At 41.1% G+C, this 18859-nt stretch overlaps 2 protein-coding genes across 2 annotated transcripts; one reads left to right on the top strand and one right to left on the bottom strand.

Moving 5' to 3' along the window:
- Positions 1–3705: 3705 nt before the first annotated feature.
- LOC126625602 (arginine-specific demethylase JMJ20-like) lies at positions 3706–4782 on the bottom strand. Its single transcript, XM_050294652.1, has 5 exons — positions 4542–4782; positions 4434–4456; positions 4208–4285; positions 4010–4122; positions 3706–3898 (listed from the first exon to the last, which is right to left on the bottom strand). The coding sequence occupies exons 1-5, from the start codon at positions 4780–4782 to the stop codon at positions 3706–3708; spliced, it is 648 nt and encodes a 215-aa protein (XP_050150609.1).
- Positions 4783–6901: 2119 nt separating this feature from the next.
- On the top strand, positions 6902–17581 carry LOC126626152 (cell division cycle protein 48 homolog). The gene is made up of 9 exons (XM_050295378.1): positions 6902–7095; positions 7685–7850; positions 7944–8172; positions 8294–9060; positions 9150–9371; positions 15922–15993; positions 16075–16356; positions 16486–16845; positions 17124–17581. The coding sequence occupies exons 1-9, from the start codon at positions 7037–7039 to the stop codon at positions 17418–17420; spliced, it is 2454 nt and encodes an 817-aa protein (XP_050151335.1). The 5' UTR covers positions 6902–7036; the 3' UTR covers positions 17421–17581.
- Positions 17582–18859: the final 1278 nt, after the last annotated feature.

The following is an 18859-nucleotide window of genomic DNA, read 5'->3' as shown; positions in this document are numbered from 1 at the left end:
TGTATGTATGTAAAAGTAAAAGCACCAGAAGACCGCTTAACATGAAAGCAAATAAAACAGGAGGAGAAGGAGACATTTCTTTTTAGCTTTTACTTTCTGGGGCAGATGAATCATGAAATGCGTTAATAAGATTCACCACCTCCTATTTACCACATTTAAACATCATTAGAGTACAATGCAAGTAACAAAGTAAAGCAAGCTGAACTGCTTAATCATCAATTGAACTTCATCCAAAAAGAACATATATACAGTGGTGCACGGAGGAAAAGAAAGTGATCGTTTGAGTAAATTGTAGTTATGGTTCCTTAACTTTAACTCAATTGGAGTAATGGTCTCTCAACTAAAAATTCATTATCATTGGTCCCTCAACTCATCAAAACGTACAGCTATGATCCCTCAACTTTAATTCAACTGCAGAAATTGTCCCTTAACTTTAACCCAATTGTAGCAATGGTCCTTCCAACATAACTCGTTTTGACAAAAAATTTGACATAGTTGACAAAAATGACCATAATTACACACTTTGATGAGTTGAGGGACCATAATTGTATAAATTGTCATTCCAACATAACTTATTCTAACAAAATTTAGATGAAATTGATGAAAAAGACTATAACTACACATTTTGATAAGTTGAGGGACCAATGATAATTGATTTTTAGTTGAGGGACCATTGCTCTAATTTGATTAAAGTTGAAGGACCATTACTATAATTTACTCTTATCGTTTAGTTAAGCTAAAGATTCATAGAATGATACCAGTGGATTCAGCGACTCGGTAGAGTTGTTCAAAGTTCTTTGAGTTGGCATGACCATTCTTGCCATTCGGATCCCACAAACGAAAATCAAACCTTCATAAACGAAAAGGGCAATTTCACCAGAAGTTTATCAAACCCTCATAAGCCGAATAAGCAGCGCTGTAGGCAGATTTGTATCTTGGCGTTGAAGCACCACGAAAAAAGGTCAAGATGCACCTTCAAAACATTTTGAGAACCAGTAGTTCATCATGGACATCTTGTAGCTGGATGACAATTCTCATGAAACTCTTTTCATTATACAATTTAAAGGGCGAAACAGCTTCTGCAGTTTAGACACCCATGAATTCCGCAACAGCATGCTCTATAAATTTAACAAGACCCTTGGCAGTACAGACCTGAGACCTTCAAGTTCCTACAGTTGAATATCAGGGTGTGCAACGAACAAGATTACAAAATAATAAGAATATTATTTGTTCGTCGCAGGAATCTCCTGGCGGACGAGCACACAGCTCCCCTGGGAGAATGGCGTCGGTTGAGGGTATCTGTCGTACTTCTGCTTTCTTCTCGGGCTCGCTCGGGCAAGCCTTTATCGGGTAGATCTTGGTCGGGCAAGACACACTTCGGGCAAGGCTCGTCGGGCAGTTCTGAAAGAGAAGGACAGAGTTAATTTGAAAGGGTGCCTTTGTGGGGCCTTAGGTGTAGGCCTTAAGGCTCACAATCAAGATTAACTTTGTCGTGCTCAGGCGTGCCACTACACATAACCAGATCTTTGATTATGGCAGCCTTTGGGTACTCGGATGGTTTGCCTATCCCTTCCGTAGGTCGTTTGGCTAGTTTCCCTTCTTCTTCTTCCCTTATAATTTTCCCTTTTCCTTTCTCTGCCCAGGTCATGTTGAGCATGTTTACCGGGGCTTCAGAAAAGGGCAACACAGGGTTGACTATGACTACCTCATCTGGTTGGGTAGTCCTGTGTCTTTCTCCTTTAGGAGGAGCCAAACCTGTCTCATTTCTAGAGCCTAGGGAGGCTTCATTCAGTCTCTGTAGCATTTGAAACAATGTATTCTGTAAATCTTCTGGCATGTTTATCTTTATCTTCAGATCAGAGGATCCCACCGGGCGTGCCAAAACTATGTTCGTCGCAGGAATCTCCTGGCGGACGAGCACACAGCTCCCCTGGGAGAATGGCGTCGGTTGAGGGTATCTGTCGTACTTCTGCTTTCTTCTCGGGCTCGCTCGGGCAAGCCTTTGTCGGGTAGATCTTGGTCGGGCAAGACACACTTTGGGCAAAGCTCGTCGGGCAGTTCTGAAAGAGAAGGACAGAGTTAATTTGAAAGGGTGCCTTTGTGGGGCCTTAGGTGTAGGCCTTAAGGCTCACAATCAAGATTAACTTTGTCGTGCTCAGGCGTGCCACTGCCATCTTCAGTATGGCAGATGTTGAATGGGTGTTAAGCTTTGATTGAATACGTATACGCCCGAGAAACCAAGTTAGATATAACAGGTGCCTTTGTGGGGCCTTAGGTATAGGCCTTGAGGCTTCCTGTCAAACTAAACCAGCGCTTGGGTGTATCATATTTGGTCTTTTATGGTTGCCAGAGTTTTATCACTATTATACCTTTGATTATCTGAATCCAAGAGGTAGGACGAACCCAAATGAGTGCCTTTGTAGGGCCTTAGGTATAGGCCTTGAGGCTTCCCATCAGAGTTAATCCTTATACTCGGACCAACTAGACCGCAACATGAAATGAAGCTAAATAGATGCCTTCGTGGGGCCTTAGGTGTAGGCCTTGAGGCTTTCTATCAGAATTCACTCCATGCTTAAGCCTTTTCTACGAATCAAGATATAATAGCAACAAAACGGAGAAATAGATTGATTACTTGCGCCCCAAGTAACTTCGGACTTCTCGCTTATCAAGGATTGTCGTGGATGGGTTGAGTCCACATAGAGTTCTTTTTTATGCCTTGAGGCCAAGGACTTTTAAACTGATCTTTAAATTACATGCCCGCCGGGCTTAAGACTTAGATCTGATTTGAACTCTGACGCGATTCAGATCGGATTCAAGTGCTGAAGACTTATTTTCATTATGACTTTGCTAGAAATAACTTGTATATAACTGGGAATATATAACATGTTATTGTGCTTTTAAAAGAAAGAAAAGACAAAGACAGAGCAAAGATAGTCGGGTAAGTTTGAACCTTATCAGCCAAGGCTGAACTTCTTACAAAATCTATCTTTGTGGCTCTGTCAGAGGTCTGAAAGCTTTTAGAGGGGTTGACGGGGGAGAAGAGGATACAAAATGAATCGATACCACCATGAACAAGGTAGCAGAGCTATTACAGGGGTTTGGGAAGGTTTATCCCGAATGGGATGAAGGCTTGTGCTGACTACAGCTTCGTTGAAGGCAAATCTGGCTTGAGCAGAGTTTTGGCTTTTGTTTGTTTGTTTGAGTGTCTCTAATTCTGTCTTCTCTTCCTCCTTTTATAGACGACTTCAGCTTGGGTTCCTGTAGCAATAGCGGTGCCCGAATGCGGTTTGGTGATGACTCACTAGCTTTTTTACATGAATGCCACCAATAAAGTACTTTATTGGGCTGTGTAGTGACTGAATAGCCTACCCCCTGTGGTCTTTGAGCAGGTAAGCAGGTGGCCTTTGTAACTTGTGCCCAGCCGAAAGCCTCTTTCCTGCCTCCTAAGTTTTCCTCTGGGCCTTGGGTTTGGGCCGACTTTCTCTCTGGCCCAAAGTTCAGATTTTATCCCAAACATTATTAAATAAACGAGAATGCCGAAACGGCTACAAAACCCTAAGAGGCTATATTGTGACTCACTTACTCTCAAACTAAATTACAAGCTCTATTTATAGAGCAGTAAACCTAAGAAACCCTAATGCATAAATGCCAAAAATACCCTACTACAAAATCAAATCAAATCTCTAATTAATTTCCTAAATAAACCTAATAAATTCCAACACCTACAATGTCCATGTCCCTCATATCATCTAACCAAGCTTTCTTAGTATCACAACTACAGTCCGGTTGCATGTGTACCATCCCATATATACTTCCCAAATCAGTATTAAGTTTAAAGAACTCAGGATCAGTTAAGGTTTCCCGGAAATCCAAATGAAATCCATGACTCCTGTCAGATCTTCAATAGATTTTATATTAGATGCAAGCTTTAGGCTATTGCATGTACACCTGCTAGAATATTAGGATAACTGTCTTCTACCGAGTTTAAGCTTTCTTCAGAAGTTTAAACATTACCTGTATTAGCGGCAAGGTTGCGTTGGCAGAGACCTTCAAATCACATATATCCTTGATGTCTTCTATGTACTCCTTAGCCTCGTAGTACTCCCTCAAAAGCCAATCCCACTACAATTAAATAGATATAAATTAGTGCCATAGAACACTGGCATCGCCAGCTTTACATGGAACGCTAGAATTTAACACGATATACTTGGAGTAGTGTTCCACTTAACACCCAATGAAGATTATAAGCATTGAACCAATTGTGGTTAATGGAAATTCTATCTTCCTGAAAGCATTATGATAGAATGGAACAACAAGCACAAAACAAACTTGAAGAAATACCAAATTATGGACTTGATGATACCATCCGCTCGGTACAAAGATAATCTCGTTTGGTTCTTGAATGCACTCCAACCAGATTGCCTGCTCAATACACGAACAACAACAACAACAAAGCCTGCTCAATACACGAAAAGCAGCAAAAATACAATTAGACAAGAGAAAACTTGAAGATATAGATTGATGATTTACCTTTTAAAAACCAGGAACATTAGTTTCGCTAACATCACCAGAGATATTATGTACACAGCTTTTAGCTACAGAAAGAGAGAGAGCAAGAGTTGGATAAGCAGAGAAATACATGCTTCTTTCATCAGAGCAATACAGTATCAAAATGTCCCAACTAAGATCTAACTGATTACTATTATTGCAGGTAAATGTAGCCGCCAAACACACGATGACTTTGAAAGGTGAGATCAAAATCCACCGCTTTTTGCCACACATATTCGCTGACCAGCTGTATGACCTGAAAACATCAGCATGAAGAGGAGTCTAAGTACCTGCATAAACCAAAGAAAGGTACAGCTAATATCCTCGAAAAATTTGACTCAGATCATATCTAAGACTAGAGAGCGAGAGAGAAAGAATGAACGTATCACTAATATTCTGTAACCTTTTGCTCCCATGTAAACAAAACGTCGATAATCCGAGCAACTTATTTCATTACTTTTCTGAGTAAATGTTTGAGATCATTGTGCATGTGATAATTGTCAAGATACATGTTGAGCCAATCATCACAAAAGAACACCGGAGTTTTATATGCTTCATATTCCAGGTACTCCTGGATAAATCACCATGAAACTAAGTAAGTCATCAACAGCCCTGTAATTCACCATAAATAAAGGTGAATACTAAGTCTCTAACTAGTACCTTCACAAAATGTCAGTCCTTCAAATATAGCAACATTTGGCTCATAGCTTCGTGACCTGAAGCCTCACCTTAAATTAGGTGACAAACTATCCCCTCACCTTAAATTAATCAAATACACAAAGCCTGAACCTTTAAGCCATTAATTCTACTACAAACTACAGAAAACCAAGCAAAATAAAAGGGGTTGTGGGTTCTTATATCTAATTACCAAAATGCTAATCTTGTTAATCATGATTAATTCCTCTAACATACTTCTTAATCATGACAATCACACATCACCTTCAAACTAATTAGCATTGCAATATTGCACCAAACGTACAAAGCTTGAATCTTTAACTACAGAAAACAAAAAAGGGCTGATGGGTTAGCTAATATCTAATTACCACATAATCAATCCTCTTAATTATGATTAATTCCTTCTAAACACACTTCATAATTCATAAATTTCACTGAAATCAGCTTTCTTCAAGAAATTTAGTACCTGAACTTTGGATTTTCCGAAATGGGTGGCGAAAGTTTGAAGATTTGACTACCCATGTTTTCTTCCGCCTGTTTCTCTGCGCGCCCTCTTTGATTTGCAGAAGAATACTTGAGTTGGGCCGGGCCATGCCAGAGAGAGCCGAAGTTATTTTATGGCTGGGCCCAATAACATTTTGCCAAAAGTATTGAGTTTTCAAGAAGTGATTTCCACTTTAATTTTGATTTTCTACATTTCTCTGCTTAATTCCATCCCTTGATTTTTGGTTGAGGTATTCAATTAAATGACTAAAACAACAAAGTGCAAAAATCACTCTCTTGTTTTCTGCTTATTTTATAGAAGCAATAGTGCGAAAGTGAGAATCAAAATTATGACCTCAACGGTGGGAAAAAATGCTCTTAACAACTGAACTATAACCCGTTGCAAACAAATTTGATTTTAGTTTATGTATTTGGGGGAAATTTCACCTTAGTGTATATAGTTTCAATTATTGCGATTTAAGTCCGTATAACTTTATAAATGTCGCAATTTAGGGACTAATTTGATTCGGTCAATGTTCTATTTTCAGAAATTAGAAATTGAGGGGCATGTGCATGTTATATACCTATGTAAAGACCAATTTAACCTCACACAAATTAATTTAGGATGGTGCTATCCACACACCTTATTTTACATTTTTCACACATTTCTCAATTTTCAACCATTGAATTGAATGAATTAAAGATGATTAAATGACATAAATTAACAGATGCATGTAAAAGATAAAAAGAGGTGTGTAGATAACACCACCCTTAATTTAGCAAAAAAATTATCAAATTAAGTTTTTTTAAAGGAACTTTAACGAAAGGCTCATGGTACTTTTCACTTTGACGAAAAACCACATTTTTCACTAAAAAGTCAATTCTTGTACTATTCACTTTACCTTTTATTTTGTCATTTTCGTTAAAACTCAAAGTTTTCAAACCATTTTCATTAGTTTTCCTAGTCGATTACAAGGACTTAAACCCCAACAACTGAAGCTATAATGACCCAAGTGGAACTTCGCCCAATTTACAGGGATCAAACAATAAATAACCCATAACTTTTCTGTGGAGGTTTGTATTTGGTCCTCTTGCCACGTTGGCAGAGAAGTATCTTTTTCCGCAAGTAACCGGAATAAAACTCCTACTCCTTTGCTGGAGAGACCCCCTACTCCTAAACGGAATAGGTGCACTCTTTCCTCTATAGCTTCTTATAAATACGAAACACCTTTCTCACTGTCACATACTTTGCAGATTTCCAAACTCCCAAAAGCCTTTTGTTGACGATCGAACGAAACCACCAAAAACCATAACCAAAGAAGCAGCAACAATGGCGCCACCTAGTCCATCTGCTCCTGATCAATCCCAGCCGTCTTCGTCCTCGGACCCGTATGTATTCGTAGCCATATGTTATTGCTCTCGCAGTTCGTATTAGCCTCTGTTTGTTTCGTGTGAAAATTTCATGAAAAGAACCTAACTTCTAAAATTTTCATGAAACTGAATAGGGTTTAGGGTTTACGGCAGTGTATGTGTCTATGCTTGTGTTTGTTGTTTTTGTTAATTCAATGTAAACGGTATTCTACTTTAAACTAATCTAAACTTCCCTGACTGAATTCAAACTCAGTGCACATGGGGAGCACATCCGCTCTAGCTAATCTTGAACTCGATAGATTCAACCTTTCTTTTTTCTGCACCATATTTTTGTTTCCAAAGAATGCTCGTCTACCGCTGTGTTTGCATTGCTTGGTTATGGTAGGGGGAGAGAGCCACATAACAATTTTGTAGCGTGAAATTACAGGGGAGTTCATGTTTAACTTTTGCCGAAAGTCTTGTAATGCAGGATTCTGGTTTTGAATGATACAATTTGATATTTGTTAGATTCTTAATTTATGCACATTGGTGATTTTCCCTTTTGGTTTTTGGTGAGTGCTTCGTTACGAGAAAGTAGAAACTGAAGTATTTATTTTTGCAAATACAGGAAAAGTAACAAGAAAGATTTTTCGACCGCCATTTTGGAACGAAAGAAGTCTCCTAATCGCCTTGTTGTCGATGAAGCTGTCAATGATAATAATTCTGTGATTTCCTTGCACCCTTCTGCAATGGAAAAGCTTCAGTTTTTCCGTGGAGACACTGTTTTAATTAAGGTATATTTCGCTCTTCTATGTTTCTAATGCCTCGAACTTTAAGTGTCTAATGCCTAGAAATTAAATCTCACTATTTCCTTTTTGGGTGTACAGGGGAAGAAAAGGAGAGACACAGTTTGCATTGTTATGGCTGATAGCGAATGCGAGGAGCCGAAAATCAGAATGAGCAAAGTTGTGAGAGCTAATCTTAGGGTTCGCCTCGGGGATATTGTGTCTGTTCATCCCTGCCCTGATGTTAAGTATGGAAAGAAGGTTCACATCCTTCCAATCGATGATACAATTGAAGGCGTGACAGGAAGCTTATTCGATGCATATTTGAAGCGTGAGTATTCTCTTCGAAAATTATTTCCTTTTTTACTGTTTATGTGACGCATAAATATTTTTTTGCAATTACACTTTGTGCCTCTGTGACATGTCTCTTAACATTGTTACTTGGTTGGCAGCATACTTTGCGGAAGCTTACCGCCCTGTGAGGAAGGGTGATCTTTTCCTAGTTCGGGGCATGATGCGAAGCATTGAGTTCAAGGTCATTGAGACAGACCCTGATGAGTACTGCATTGTTGCGCCGGATACTGAGATTTTCTGTGAGGGAGAGCCTGTCAAACGCGAGGACGAGGAAAGACTAGAGGATGTAGGATATGATGATGTTGGAGGTGTTAGAAAGCAAATGGCTCAGATACGCGAGTTAGTAGAACTGCCTCTTAGACATCCACAGCTCTTCAAATCGATTGGAGTGAAACCCCCGAAGGGGATTTTACTCTATGGGCCACCCGGGACTGGGAAAACATTGATTGCAAGGGCTGTAGCAAATGAGACTGGAGCGTTCTTCTTTTTGATCAATGGACCTGAAATAATGTCCAAGATGGCAGGTGAAAGTGAAAGCAACTTGAGGAAGGCGTTTCAGGAAGCTGAAAAGAATGCACCCTCAATCATTTTTATTGATGAGATAGATTCTATTGCTCCGAAGAGGGAAAAGACCCACGGTGAAGTGGAAAGGCGTATAGTTTCCCAGCTCCTGACTTTAATGGACGGCCTTAAGTCCCGTGCGCATGTCATTGTAATGGGAGCAACGAATAGGCCAAACAGCATCGACCCTGCTCTAAGGAGATTTGGAAGATTCGATAGAGAGATTGACATTGGTGTCCCGGATGAAGTTGGAAGATTGGAAGTTTTGCGAATCCATACAAAGAGGATGAAACTTGCAGATGATGTAAGATCTTCTATCCTCGAATTTTCATATCGTTTATCCTGCATTGCAATAAATTATGTTAATTACTTGGTGTTTTGTAACTCTTACAGGTTGATCTCGAACGAGTTGCAAAAGATACCCATGGTTTTGTTGGTGCAGATCTTGCCGCTCTCTCCACAGAGGCTGCGCTCCAGTGCATCCGTGAAAAAATGGATGTTATTGACTTGGAAGACGATACGATTGATGCTGAGGTGTTGAATTCGATGGCTGTGACGAATGAACACTTCCAGACCGCACTGTCCTCTACAAATCCTTCTGCCTTGCGCGAAACTGTATGTTTTATTTTTTTATTTTTTTTGAAGTTTTGGGGTATTAAGCTAATGAGTCATACAATGAAGCTCTGGGAGAGAGTCATTGAGCATAGATTGAGTTTTTTTATTTTTTTTGAACTATAGGGGTATTAAGCTAATGAGTCATACAATGAAGCTCTGGGAGAGAGTCATTGAGCATAGATTGAGGCAAGAGACACGGGTTTCGGACAACCAATTCGGGTTCATGCCAGGGCGCTCAACCATGGAGGCAATCTATCTCTTACGAAGATTGATGGAAAGATATAGAGATGGGAAAAAGGATTTACACATGGTCTTTATAGATTTGGAAAAAGCGTATGATAGGGTCCCAAGAGACATTCTTTGGAGGATTTTAGAGAAGAAAGGAGTACGAGTAGCATATATCCAAGCTATAAAGGATATGTATGAAGGAGCAAAGACCGCCGTAAGAACTCATGAAGGACAAACCGAAAGCTTTCCCATAACTGTAGGATTACATCAAGGCTCATCCTTAAGTCCTTACCTTTTTGCGTTGGTAATGGATGAGTTAACAGGACATATTCAAGATGATATTCCTTAGTGTATGCTTTTCGCAGACGATATAGTGTTGATAGATGAAACTCAGGAAGGGGTAAATGCAAAGCTTAACCTTTGGAGAGAAGTGTTGGAATCTAAAGGTCTTCGCCTCAGCCGATCAAAGACAGAATATATGGAGTGCAAGTTCAGTGCAAATGGAGGCCAAAACGAGTTAGGGGTGAGGATCGGAGATCAAGAAATACCAAAGAGCGACCGTTTTCGTTACCTAGGATCTATCTTGCAAAAGAACGGAGAATTAGATGGAGATCTCAACCATAGAATACAAGCTGGATGGATGAAGTGGAAGAGTGCATCCGGCGTGTTGTGTGACCGCCGTATGCCACTGAAGCTCAAGGGAAAATTTTATAGGACGGCAATAAGGCCGACAATGCTGTATGGCACAGAATGTTGGGCGGTGAAACATCAACACGTACACAAAATGGGTGTAGCGGAGATGAGGATGCTTCGTTGGATGTGTGGGCACACGAGAAAGGATAAGATTAGGAATGAGGATATCCGGGGTAAAGTAGGAGTAGCCGAAATTGAAGGAAAGATGAGAGAAAATCGGTTACGGTGGTTTGGACATGTGCAAAGAAGGCCTACTGACGCTCCGATTAGAAGATGCGACTATGGGACAGAGGTTCAGGGCCGAAGGGGTAGAGGAAGACCTAGGAAAACTTTGGAAGAGACTCTAAGAAAAGACTTAGCGTACTTGGATCTAACGAAGGACATGACACAGGATCGAGCACAATGGCGTTCTAAGATTCATATAGCCGATCCCACTCAGTGACTTGGATTTTCCAAGTCTCCAACCAAGAAGTTTTCCTCACTCGGGAAATTAAGGGAACACTACCCCAACCTACATGCTCCACTCAGAAAGCTTCAACATACAAGCTTCAACAAAAGAAAATTCAAAGAACTTAGCGAAGAAGGCTTTGGTGTATTTAACACAATACGTTGAAATGAAGGAAAGCTTATTTATTGATATCCCCGATAAGCTACAAATATGTACATATACATGAGTCAAAATAAACACACAAGAGGGAGCCTTCACAAAGGTTGCTTAGGAGAAGTCTCAGCAGTCGGTAGAGCCCCAGAAAGAGAAGGCACCGGAGGGGGATCATTTGGAGCCTCAGTACTGGACAGAACCCTAGAAGGAGGAGGCATCAGAGGTTGATCATTTGGAGCTTCATTACGCGGTACAGCCCCAGAAGACGAAGGCAATAAATGCCTTTGGAACAAACCCACAAATCTCTGATGATCAAGTAAAACCTGACCATCAGTTTCCTTCATCTGGTCAAGCTTCCTCTTCATGTTTGTAGCATAGTCATGTGCGAGCCGGTGCAACTGTTTATTCTCATGCTTGAGCCCTCTAATCTCCTGTTTGAGACTCATCACTTCAGCCGCCAATGATTCAACTTGGCGGGTTCGAGCAAATAGGCGTTGTGCCATATTAGACACAGAACCTGCACACTGAACACTGAGAGCCAGCGAATCCTTAACAGCTAACTCATCAGACCGTTTGGAAAGTAGTCTGTTATCTTTGGGAGTGAGAAGGTTCCTGGCCACCACCGCAGCGGTCATATCATTCTTCATCACGGAATCCCCAACGGTAAGAGGACCAGTTGGGGAGACGAAGGATGGGCGCCATATGTTGTCTGGAGAAGGCGGGGCTGCCTCTTCAACAAGGTTCAAGTCAAAACGACGGTCGGAGGGGCCAGACATTTTCAAAGGTGTTGAAGAGAGAAGAGGTCGGACAAATCAAGATCTTAGAAGTGCAAGAATGAAGCTTCTACTGGTGGAGATTCAAGTGTGCTTTGGAACTTAATGCCAGCCCCTATAAAAATCTACACTCGACGGAGCTTCAGAAATCAAAGAGGCGCCTGCTCAGAAATCGAAGAGGCGTTTGCTTTCTCAAAAGTTGGGCTGCTTAGAGATCACGAGGGTTGATCTCAGAAATCGAAGAGCCGTTTGCTTTCTCAAAAGTTGGGCTGCTCAAAGACCACGAAGGCCGATCTCAGAAATCGAAGAGGCACTCGCTTTCTCAAAAGCTGGGCTCCCTAGAGACCACGAGGGCCGATCTCAGAAATCGAAGAGGCACCTACTTTTCCAGCCTTGTCAGCACCTGTCACACGCACACTCAGCTTTGCGGAAATTATGGGCATTCTGTCAAAGACTTCTGGGGAAGTAGAAAACACATGAATCTTACTGTTCAATCACCCACTTCCCACACGCAACAATAGCTCATGGGTACCACAGATAACTTTGCCAAAGTTCTCTGCCAAAGTTGAGCACGTGAAGCTTGCAGCTCCCACTACATCGCTCTGACCAAGAAGGGTAAAAGAATAGCAAAGAAACAGCACTAACAAAGTTTAGACCCATAAATTTTGAAGGTCTAGCTACCATATTATTACCCACAAGGGTAAAGGAACAGTACCACTGCTGGATAATTGGAAAGTCCATGTATGTCAACCTCTGTGCTTCGTGGCAAGGTAGACTAGCAAACATGCCCAACCTTTACTCACATTCGAGAAAACACTCCCAATAAGATTGCTTGCTCCAAAATCGAAGAGGCACCGTCCTCCGAATCTAAAGAGCCAGACTCCCAACATGACTACTTTCTTAAAAATCGAAGAGAGGGTAAAGGAACAGTACCATTGCTGGATAATTGGAAAGTCCCTGTGTGTCAACCTCTGTGCTTCGTGGCAAGGTAGACTAGCAAACATGCCCAACCTTTACTCACATTCGAGAAAACACTCCCAACAAGATTGCTTGCTCCAAAATCGAAGAGGCACCGCCCTCCGAATCTCGAGAGCCACTCTCCCAACATGATTACTTTCTCAAAAATCGAAGAGACACTGCTCCCCGAATCTCGAGAGCCAGACCCCCAGCATGATTGCTTTCTCAAAAATCGGTGAGGCACCGTTCTCCGAATCAATCGAAGAGGCGCTCGCTTTCTCAAAAGCTGGGCTGCTCAGAGACCACGAGGGCCGATCTCAGAAATCAAAGAGGCACCTACTTTTCTAGCCTTGTCAGCACCTGTCACACGCACACTCAGCTTTGCAGAAATTATGGGCATTCTGTCGAAGACTTCTGGTGAAGTAGAAAGCACATGAATCTTACTGTTCAATCACCCACTTCCCACACGCAACAATAACTCATGGGTACCACAGATCACTTTGCCAAAGTTCTCTGCCAAAGTTGAGCACGTGAAGCTTGCAGCTCCCACTACATCGCTCTGACCAAGAAAGGTAAAAGAATAGCAAAGAAACAGCACTAACAAAGTTTAGACACATAAATTTTGAAGGTCTAGCTACCATATTATTACCCACAAGGGTAAAGGAACAGTACCACTGCTGGATAATTGGAAAGTCCCTGTGTGTCAACCTCTGTGCTTCGTGGCAAGGTAGACTAGCAAACATGCCCAACCTTTACTCACATTCGAGAAAACAGTCCCAACAAGATTGCTTGCTCCAAAATCGAAGAGGCACCGTCCTCCGAATCTCGAGAGCCAGACTCCCAACATGACTACTTTCTCAAAATCGAAGAGAGGGTAAAGGAACAGTACCATTGCTGGATAATTGGAAAGTCCCTATGTGTCAACCTTTGTGCTTCGTGGCAAGGTAGACTAGCAAACATGTCCAACCTTTACTCACATTCGAGACAACACTCCCAACAAGATTGCTTGCTCCAAAATCGAAGAGGCACCGCCCTCCGAATCTCGAGAGCCAGACTCCCAACATGATTACTTCCTCAAAAATCGAAGAGACACTGCTCTCCGAATCTCGAGAGTCAGACCCCCAACATGATTGCTTTCTCAAAAATCGAAGAGGCATCGTTCTCCGAATCTCAAGAGCCAGATACCACAGACCACTTTTTCAAAGTGCTCTGACAGAGTTAAAACATGTGAAACTGGCAGCTCCTACTACCGTGCTATGACCAAGCAGGGTAAAGGAATAGCATTACTACTTGTTGTTAGGGAGACTCCTATATATGTCGACCTCCATCCCCAACGGACAGGCAGACCTGCAAAAATGCTCAACCCTTCATCATATTTGATAGGGCACTCCCAACAAAGCCTTTCGAAATATTCAGCTTTCTTTCCCCCCGATAATACCTCTGCAAACAAGCTATACTAGAGCAAGAATATCTCATATCATCAGGGTTAAAAGCAAGAGTATCCCATATCATGCTTTTTCCCTGTTTTTTCTTTTGGCCTTGTTTTTACCTGCAAGACAAGGAGAAAGAGAGCAATCAGTCAGCACTTGGAATCAAGCTTCCAGCCAGGAACTGACTGCCTGGAACCCCTTACTTGATTACTTACCTGGCATTGCTCTCGAGTACTCATCTTCAACATCTTATGTTTCCAGGGAAGATTCCGCATCTGCTTGAGGAACAGATAGGGCAAGTGCGAAGGATACAAGGAAGCATGTGGAGACAAGCGTAACAGCACACGTGCCGATACATCCATTACTCTGTCAAAAGCAAAAGTATCCCATATCAGCAGGGTGGAACGTACTCTAGATTTGATGGACTTGTTTTGACCCTCAAATTCTTCAGTCGGCCTTATACTTTGGAGGAAACCAGAAAACCCTCCAGCTCAGTTCAAGAATAAGCCTGTGGAAAGTTACTTCTTCAAAAGCAAAAGTATCTCATATCATCTCTTCTCATTTTTCTTCTCTTTATCCTTCATGCTGCTGCAAGATGGGGAGAAGGTGAACAATCAGTCGGAGCTCTGATTGCTTACCTTGTCTGTCACCTCTTTCAGCAGACCCCCTAGCCCGGCGACTTGGGGGACTCCTACTACATGGTTTGTATCGCGCTTGACCAAGCCTGAAACTACAAGTAAGCTTCAAGTGAAATTGATACATTACCTTGTGCATCTCCACCAGTTAAAGATACCACCCCTGGATGGAGGAAGAGTACTTCCAGAGAAGATGCCACATCTACCTATGAGACAGATAAGGCAAGTCAAGACGACACCACACTCCGATACTTAGAAGTTTCATGATTACGAGATCATTCTCCCACAATATTTCCTAATGTCATTTGTACTAAATCATTCACTCGTACTCACTAAAGGAGAGCTTGAACCTATGTACTTGTGTAAACCCTTCACAATTAATGAGAACTCTTCTATTCCGTGGACGTAGCCAATCTGGGTGAACCACGTACATCTTGTGTTTGCTTTCCTATCTCTATCCATTTATATACTTATCCACACTAATGACCGGAGCAATCTAGCGAAGATCACAAAAAGCGACCGTTTTCGTTACCTATGATCTATCTTGCAAGAGAACGGAGAATTAGATGGAGATCTCAACCATAGAATACGAGCTGGATGGAAAGAGTGCATCCGGCGTGTTGTGTGACCGTCGTAGGCCACTGAAGCTCAAGGGAAAATTTTATAGGACGGCAATAAGGCCAGCGATGTTGTATGGCAGAGAATGTTGGGTGGTGAAGCATCAACACGTACACAAAATGGGTGTAGCGGAGATGAGGATGCTTCGTGGGATGTGTGGGCACACGAGAAAGGATAAGATTGGGAATGAGGATATCCGAGGTACAGTAGGAGTAGCCGAAATTGTAGGAAAGATGAGAGAAAATCGGCTCTGGTGATTTGGACATGTGCAAAGAAGGCCGACTGACGCTCCGGTTCGAAGATGTGACTACGGGACAGAGGTTCAGGGCCGAAGGGGTAGAGGAAGACCTAGGAAAACTTTGGAAGAGACTCTAAGAAAAGACTTAGAGTACTTGGATCTAACGGAGGACATGACACAAAACCGAGCGCAATGGCGTTCTAGGATTCATATAGCCGACCCCACTTAGTGGGAAAAGGCTTTGTTGTTGTTGTTGTTGTTGTTGTTGTTGAAGTTTTGGGGTAGCAAGCAAGCTTAACTTGTTTTTTGGATGCTGCTACTCAGAGAGTCAGAATATCTTTGGACTTGAGATGATAACTTGTTTTCTTGTTTTACAGGTTGTGGAGGTACCTAATGTTTCGTGGGATGCCATTGGCGGGTTGGAGAACGTCAAAAGAGAACTTCAAGAGGTTTGTGATTCGATTCATCTTCCTCTTCAATACGTAATATTTTTGGACCAAAATTTATACTAATTACTTTACCTCTGGCAGACTATTAAACTCCCCGTGGAGCATCCAGAGATGTTTGAGAAATTTGGGATGTCACCTTCTAAGGGCGTTCTCTTTTATGGACCACCTGGCTGTGGGAAAACCCTTCTCGCCAAGGCAATTGCCAATGAATGTCAGGCCAACTTCATCAGTATCAAAGGACCCGAGCTGCTAACAATGTGGTTCGGAGAAAGTGAGGCGAATGTGCGTGAGATATTTGACAAGGCTCGCCAATCTGCTCCTTGTGTTCTTTTCTTTGATGAGCTAGACTCAATTGCAACTCAGGTACTTACGATTATATTTTTGTTCCTTTCAATCACATTGTAAAGTCTGTTTACTGGTTAATTTACTTGTTTCTTTTGAGGTTTACTATTTTTCGCTTTGAACTAACTCACAAACCCCCTCCTCTATCAGCGTGGCAATTCTGTGGGGGATGCTGGTGGTGCTGGAGACAGAGTCTTGAACCAACTTCTAACCGAAATGGATGGAATGAATGCAAAGAAAACCGTCTTTGTCATTGGGGCGACAAACAGGCCAGACATTATTGACCCGGCATTGCTCAGGCCTGGACGTCTTGACCAACTTATCTACATCCCGCTCCCAGATGAGGCTTCGCGCCTTCAGATTTTTAAAGCATGTCTGCGCAAGTCACCCATCTCTAAGGATATTGACCTAGCAGCTCTTGCCCGTTATACGCGCGGTTTTAGTGGTGCAGATATCACCGAGATATGTCAACGTGCCTGCAAATATGCCATCAGAGAAGACATTGAGAAGGTAAGAGGTTTTCCCCCAGTTGAGTTAATTAAGCAATTATTTGCAGCACAAGCAAAAACCCTAATTTCAGAAGAAAACTTATGCTCCTTCAAAGATTTTTTTCGTTTTCTAATACAAAATTTCCTTAACATTCCTTGACATACAAGAAACCTAATTGCAGCATAAACATGATCATAGACGCTTGTTGAAGTTTATTCTAAATTTTTTTATAAATCTCATGAAAATCACAACACTAATGAAAATTATACTAATATTTTCCTCTTTTCAAACACTTATAGGATATTGAGAGGGAAAGAAGAAAGAATGGTAACTCCGAAGCCATGGAGGAAGATGAAACTGATGAGGTACCCGAGATCAAGCCAGCGCACTTTGAGGAATCAATGAAACATGCCCGAAGAAGTGTGAGTGATGCAGACATCAAGAAGTACCAGGTATTTGCTCAGACTTTGCAGCAATCTCGTGGGTTTGGATCCGAATTTCGATTTCCACAGACAGAGAACAATGGAGAAGAAGCAGCTCCAACCCCATTTTCTTCAGCCACAGTTGCTGGAGAGGATGATGATCTCTACGATTGAGAACTACAACCAGTTCTTGTTTTGCTTTTAGATACTTTAGTAGCCTAGGTATATATTCAGCTTTGATGTTATATTTTGATGAGGAAGAATTGTCATATTAAGGTAATAAATATTAACTTTGAGGTTATACTTTGTTTATTGTATGAGTTTACTCCATATTTTTTTACTACCGAATTGGTTATTGTTCTGCAATCATTGTCTGATAAAATAGCCTCGTTTGTAAGTACTTTTAAAATGACTAAAAGTGTTTTTAGAAAAAAAAATATTTTGGTTTCTAAAAGTATGTAAAGTGTTTTCTGCAAGAAGTAGCAATTATGTGTTTTTTATGGGAACACATTAAATGTTTTTTCAGAATTCACTTGTATTTAAAAATTGATTCAAAAAACATTTTCACAAAAAACACTTTTAACCATTTTAAAAGAGTTCCAAACAAATCCTACTTTAGTGACCTTCTACCAAAGAAAACTAAACTCTCACATTGACATGGACAACGTCTCCTTTGGGTCTTAAATTTTCAGATGTACCCTTTCTCCCTCACAACAAATTGAAAGTCACAAATCAAATTATTTTATTTTATTTTATTTTATATATTAAGGTAGACTTGATACTTGGTGATGGAGGCATACATTTTCCTTAAATTTGCAGATAAGTATGATCAAAGGAATAACATATGAGATGTCTCACTTCCCTCATAGATCAAGTGCCAAGTATTGGCGGATAGAGAAGTGCTAGGATTAGTTGTTCACGTGCCCATAAATTAAAGTAGCCGTTCATATTTTATGCGTCTTACAAACATGAGTGACGAAAACTAACCAGACCAAAAAGTATGGACGACCATTATCAACCCGTGCAAACGCATTTGCAACTGACCTAACATTTCCATAAGTAATAGTACCTCAGAATGTGAATAACAAAAACTGGGTTCCATGCCTGCCTTGGTTCCTTAGGCCTTTGGGCATCATATAGCCGTTAGATCATGAACAGTGGACCCTACAACGTTGCAAACTGCTGCATATACGCCATACAAGTCCCTCATGATCTACACTGGGAATCTTTGATGTGTGCTTTTGAAAAAAAAAAAAAGCCGTAATATTAACGCACCAAGAACAGGAGAGATCTCAGATCTCTCATCTCACATGCTAGCACGTGTATCACGTGAGCTCAAGCGAGCAAAAGGATCACCAGACAGGTATCCTTTTCTTTTCCTTGCTGTCTACCTTTCTGCACCAGTATGGAAGATACTGATAAATATTTTCATTTTATAACTTTTAGGTTTTTAGGTTTGGAGTGATTTTTAAAATAGATTATAACTTTTTAATTTTTTCATATTGGAGGTGTTAAAATTGTTTTAATTTGTGTATTCAGTTGGATTTATTATATGATAATTCATTAAACTGATGATTTGGTGAGCTTGAGATCCTTATAAAAGTTAACATGTA

The sequence above is a fragment of the Malus sylvestris genome, chromosome 6 (assembly GCF_916048215.2).
Source record: "Malus sylvestris chromosome 6, drMalSylv7.2, whole genome shotgun sequence".
In the NCBI taxonomy this organism is placed as follows: domain Eukaryota; kingdom Viridiplantae; phylum Streptophyta; class Magnoliopsida; order Rosales; family Rosaceae; genus Malus; species Malus sylvestris.
This window is presented reverse-complemented; position numbering and strand designations above follow the sequence as displayed.

What these genes read in the sequence shown, in the direction of transcription:
- LOC126625602 (XM_050294652.1), bottom strand. Translation starts at nt 4,782, where the DNA reads ATGTGTGGCAAAAAGCGGTGGATTTTGATCTCACCTTTCAAAGTCATC. An exon ending in TAAGTGGAACACTACTCCAA is followed by an intron (nt 4,123 to 4,207) that starts GTATATCGTGTT and finishes ATTTAATTGTAG; the next exon opens with TGGGATTGGCTTTTGAGGGA. An exon ending in TTGCCGCTAATACAGGTAAT is followed by an intron (nt 3,899 to 4,009) that starts GTTTAAACTTCT and finishes AATCTATTGAAG; the next exon opens with ATCTGACAGGAGTCATGGAT.
- LOC126626152 (XM_050295378.1), top strand. Translation starts at nt 7,037, where the DNA reads ATGGCGCCACCTAGTCCATCTGCTCCTGATCAATCCCAGCCGTCTTCG. An exon ending in ATTCGATGCATATTTGAAGC is followed by an intron (nt 8,173 to 8,293) that starts GTGAGTATTCTC and finishes CTTGGTTGGCAG; the next exon opens with CATACTTTGCGGAAGCTTAC. An exon ending in TAGACTCAATTGCAACTCAG is followed by an intron (nt 16,357 to 16,485) that starts GTACTTACGATT and finishes CTCCTCTATCAG; the next exon opens with CGTGGCAATTCTGTGGGGGA.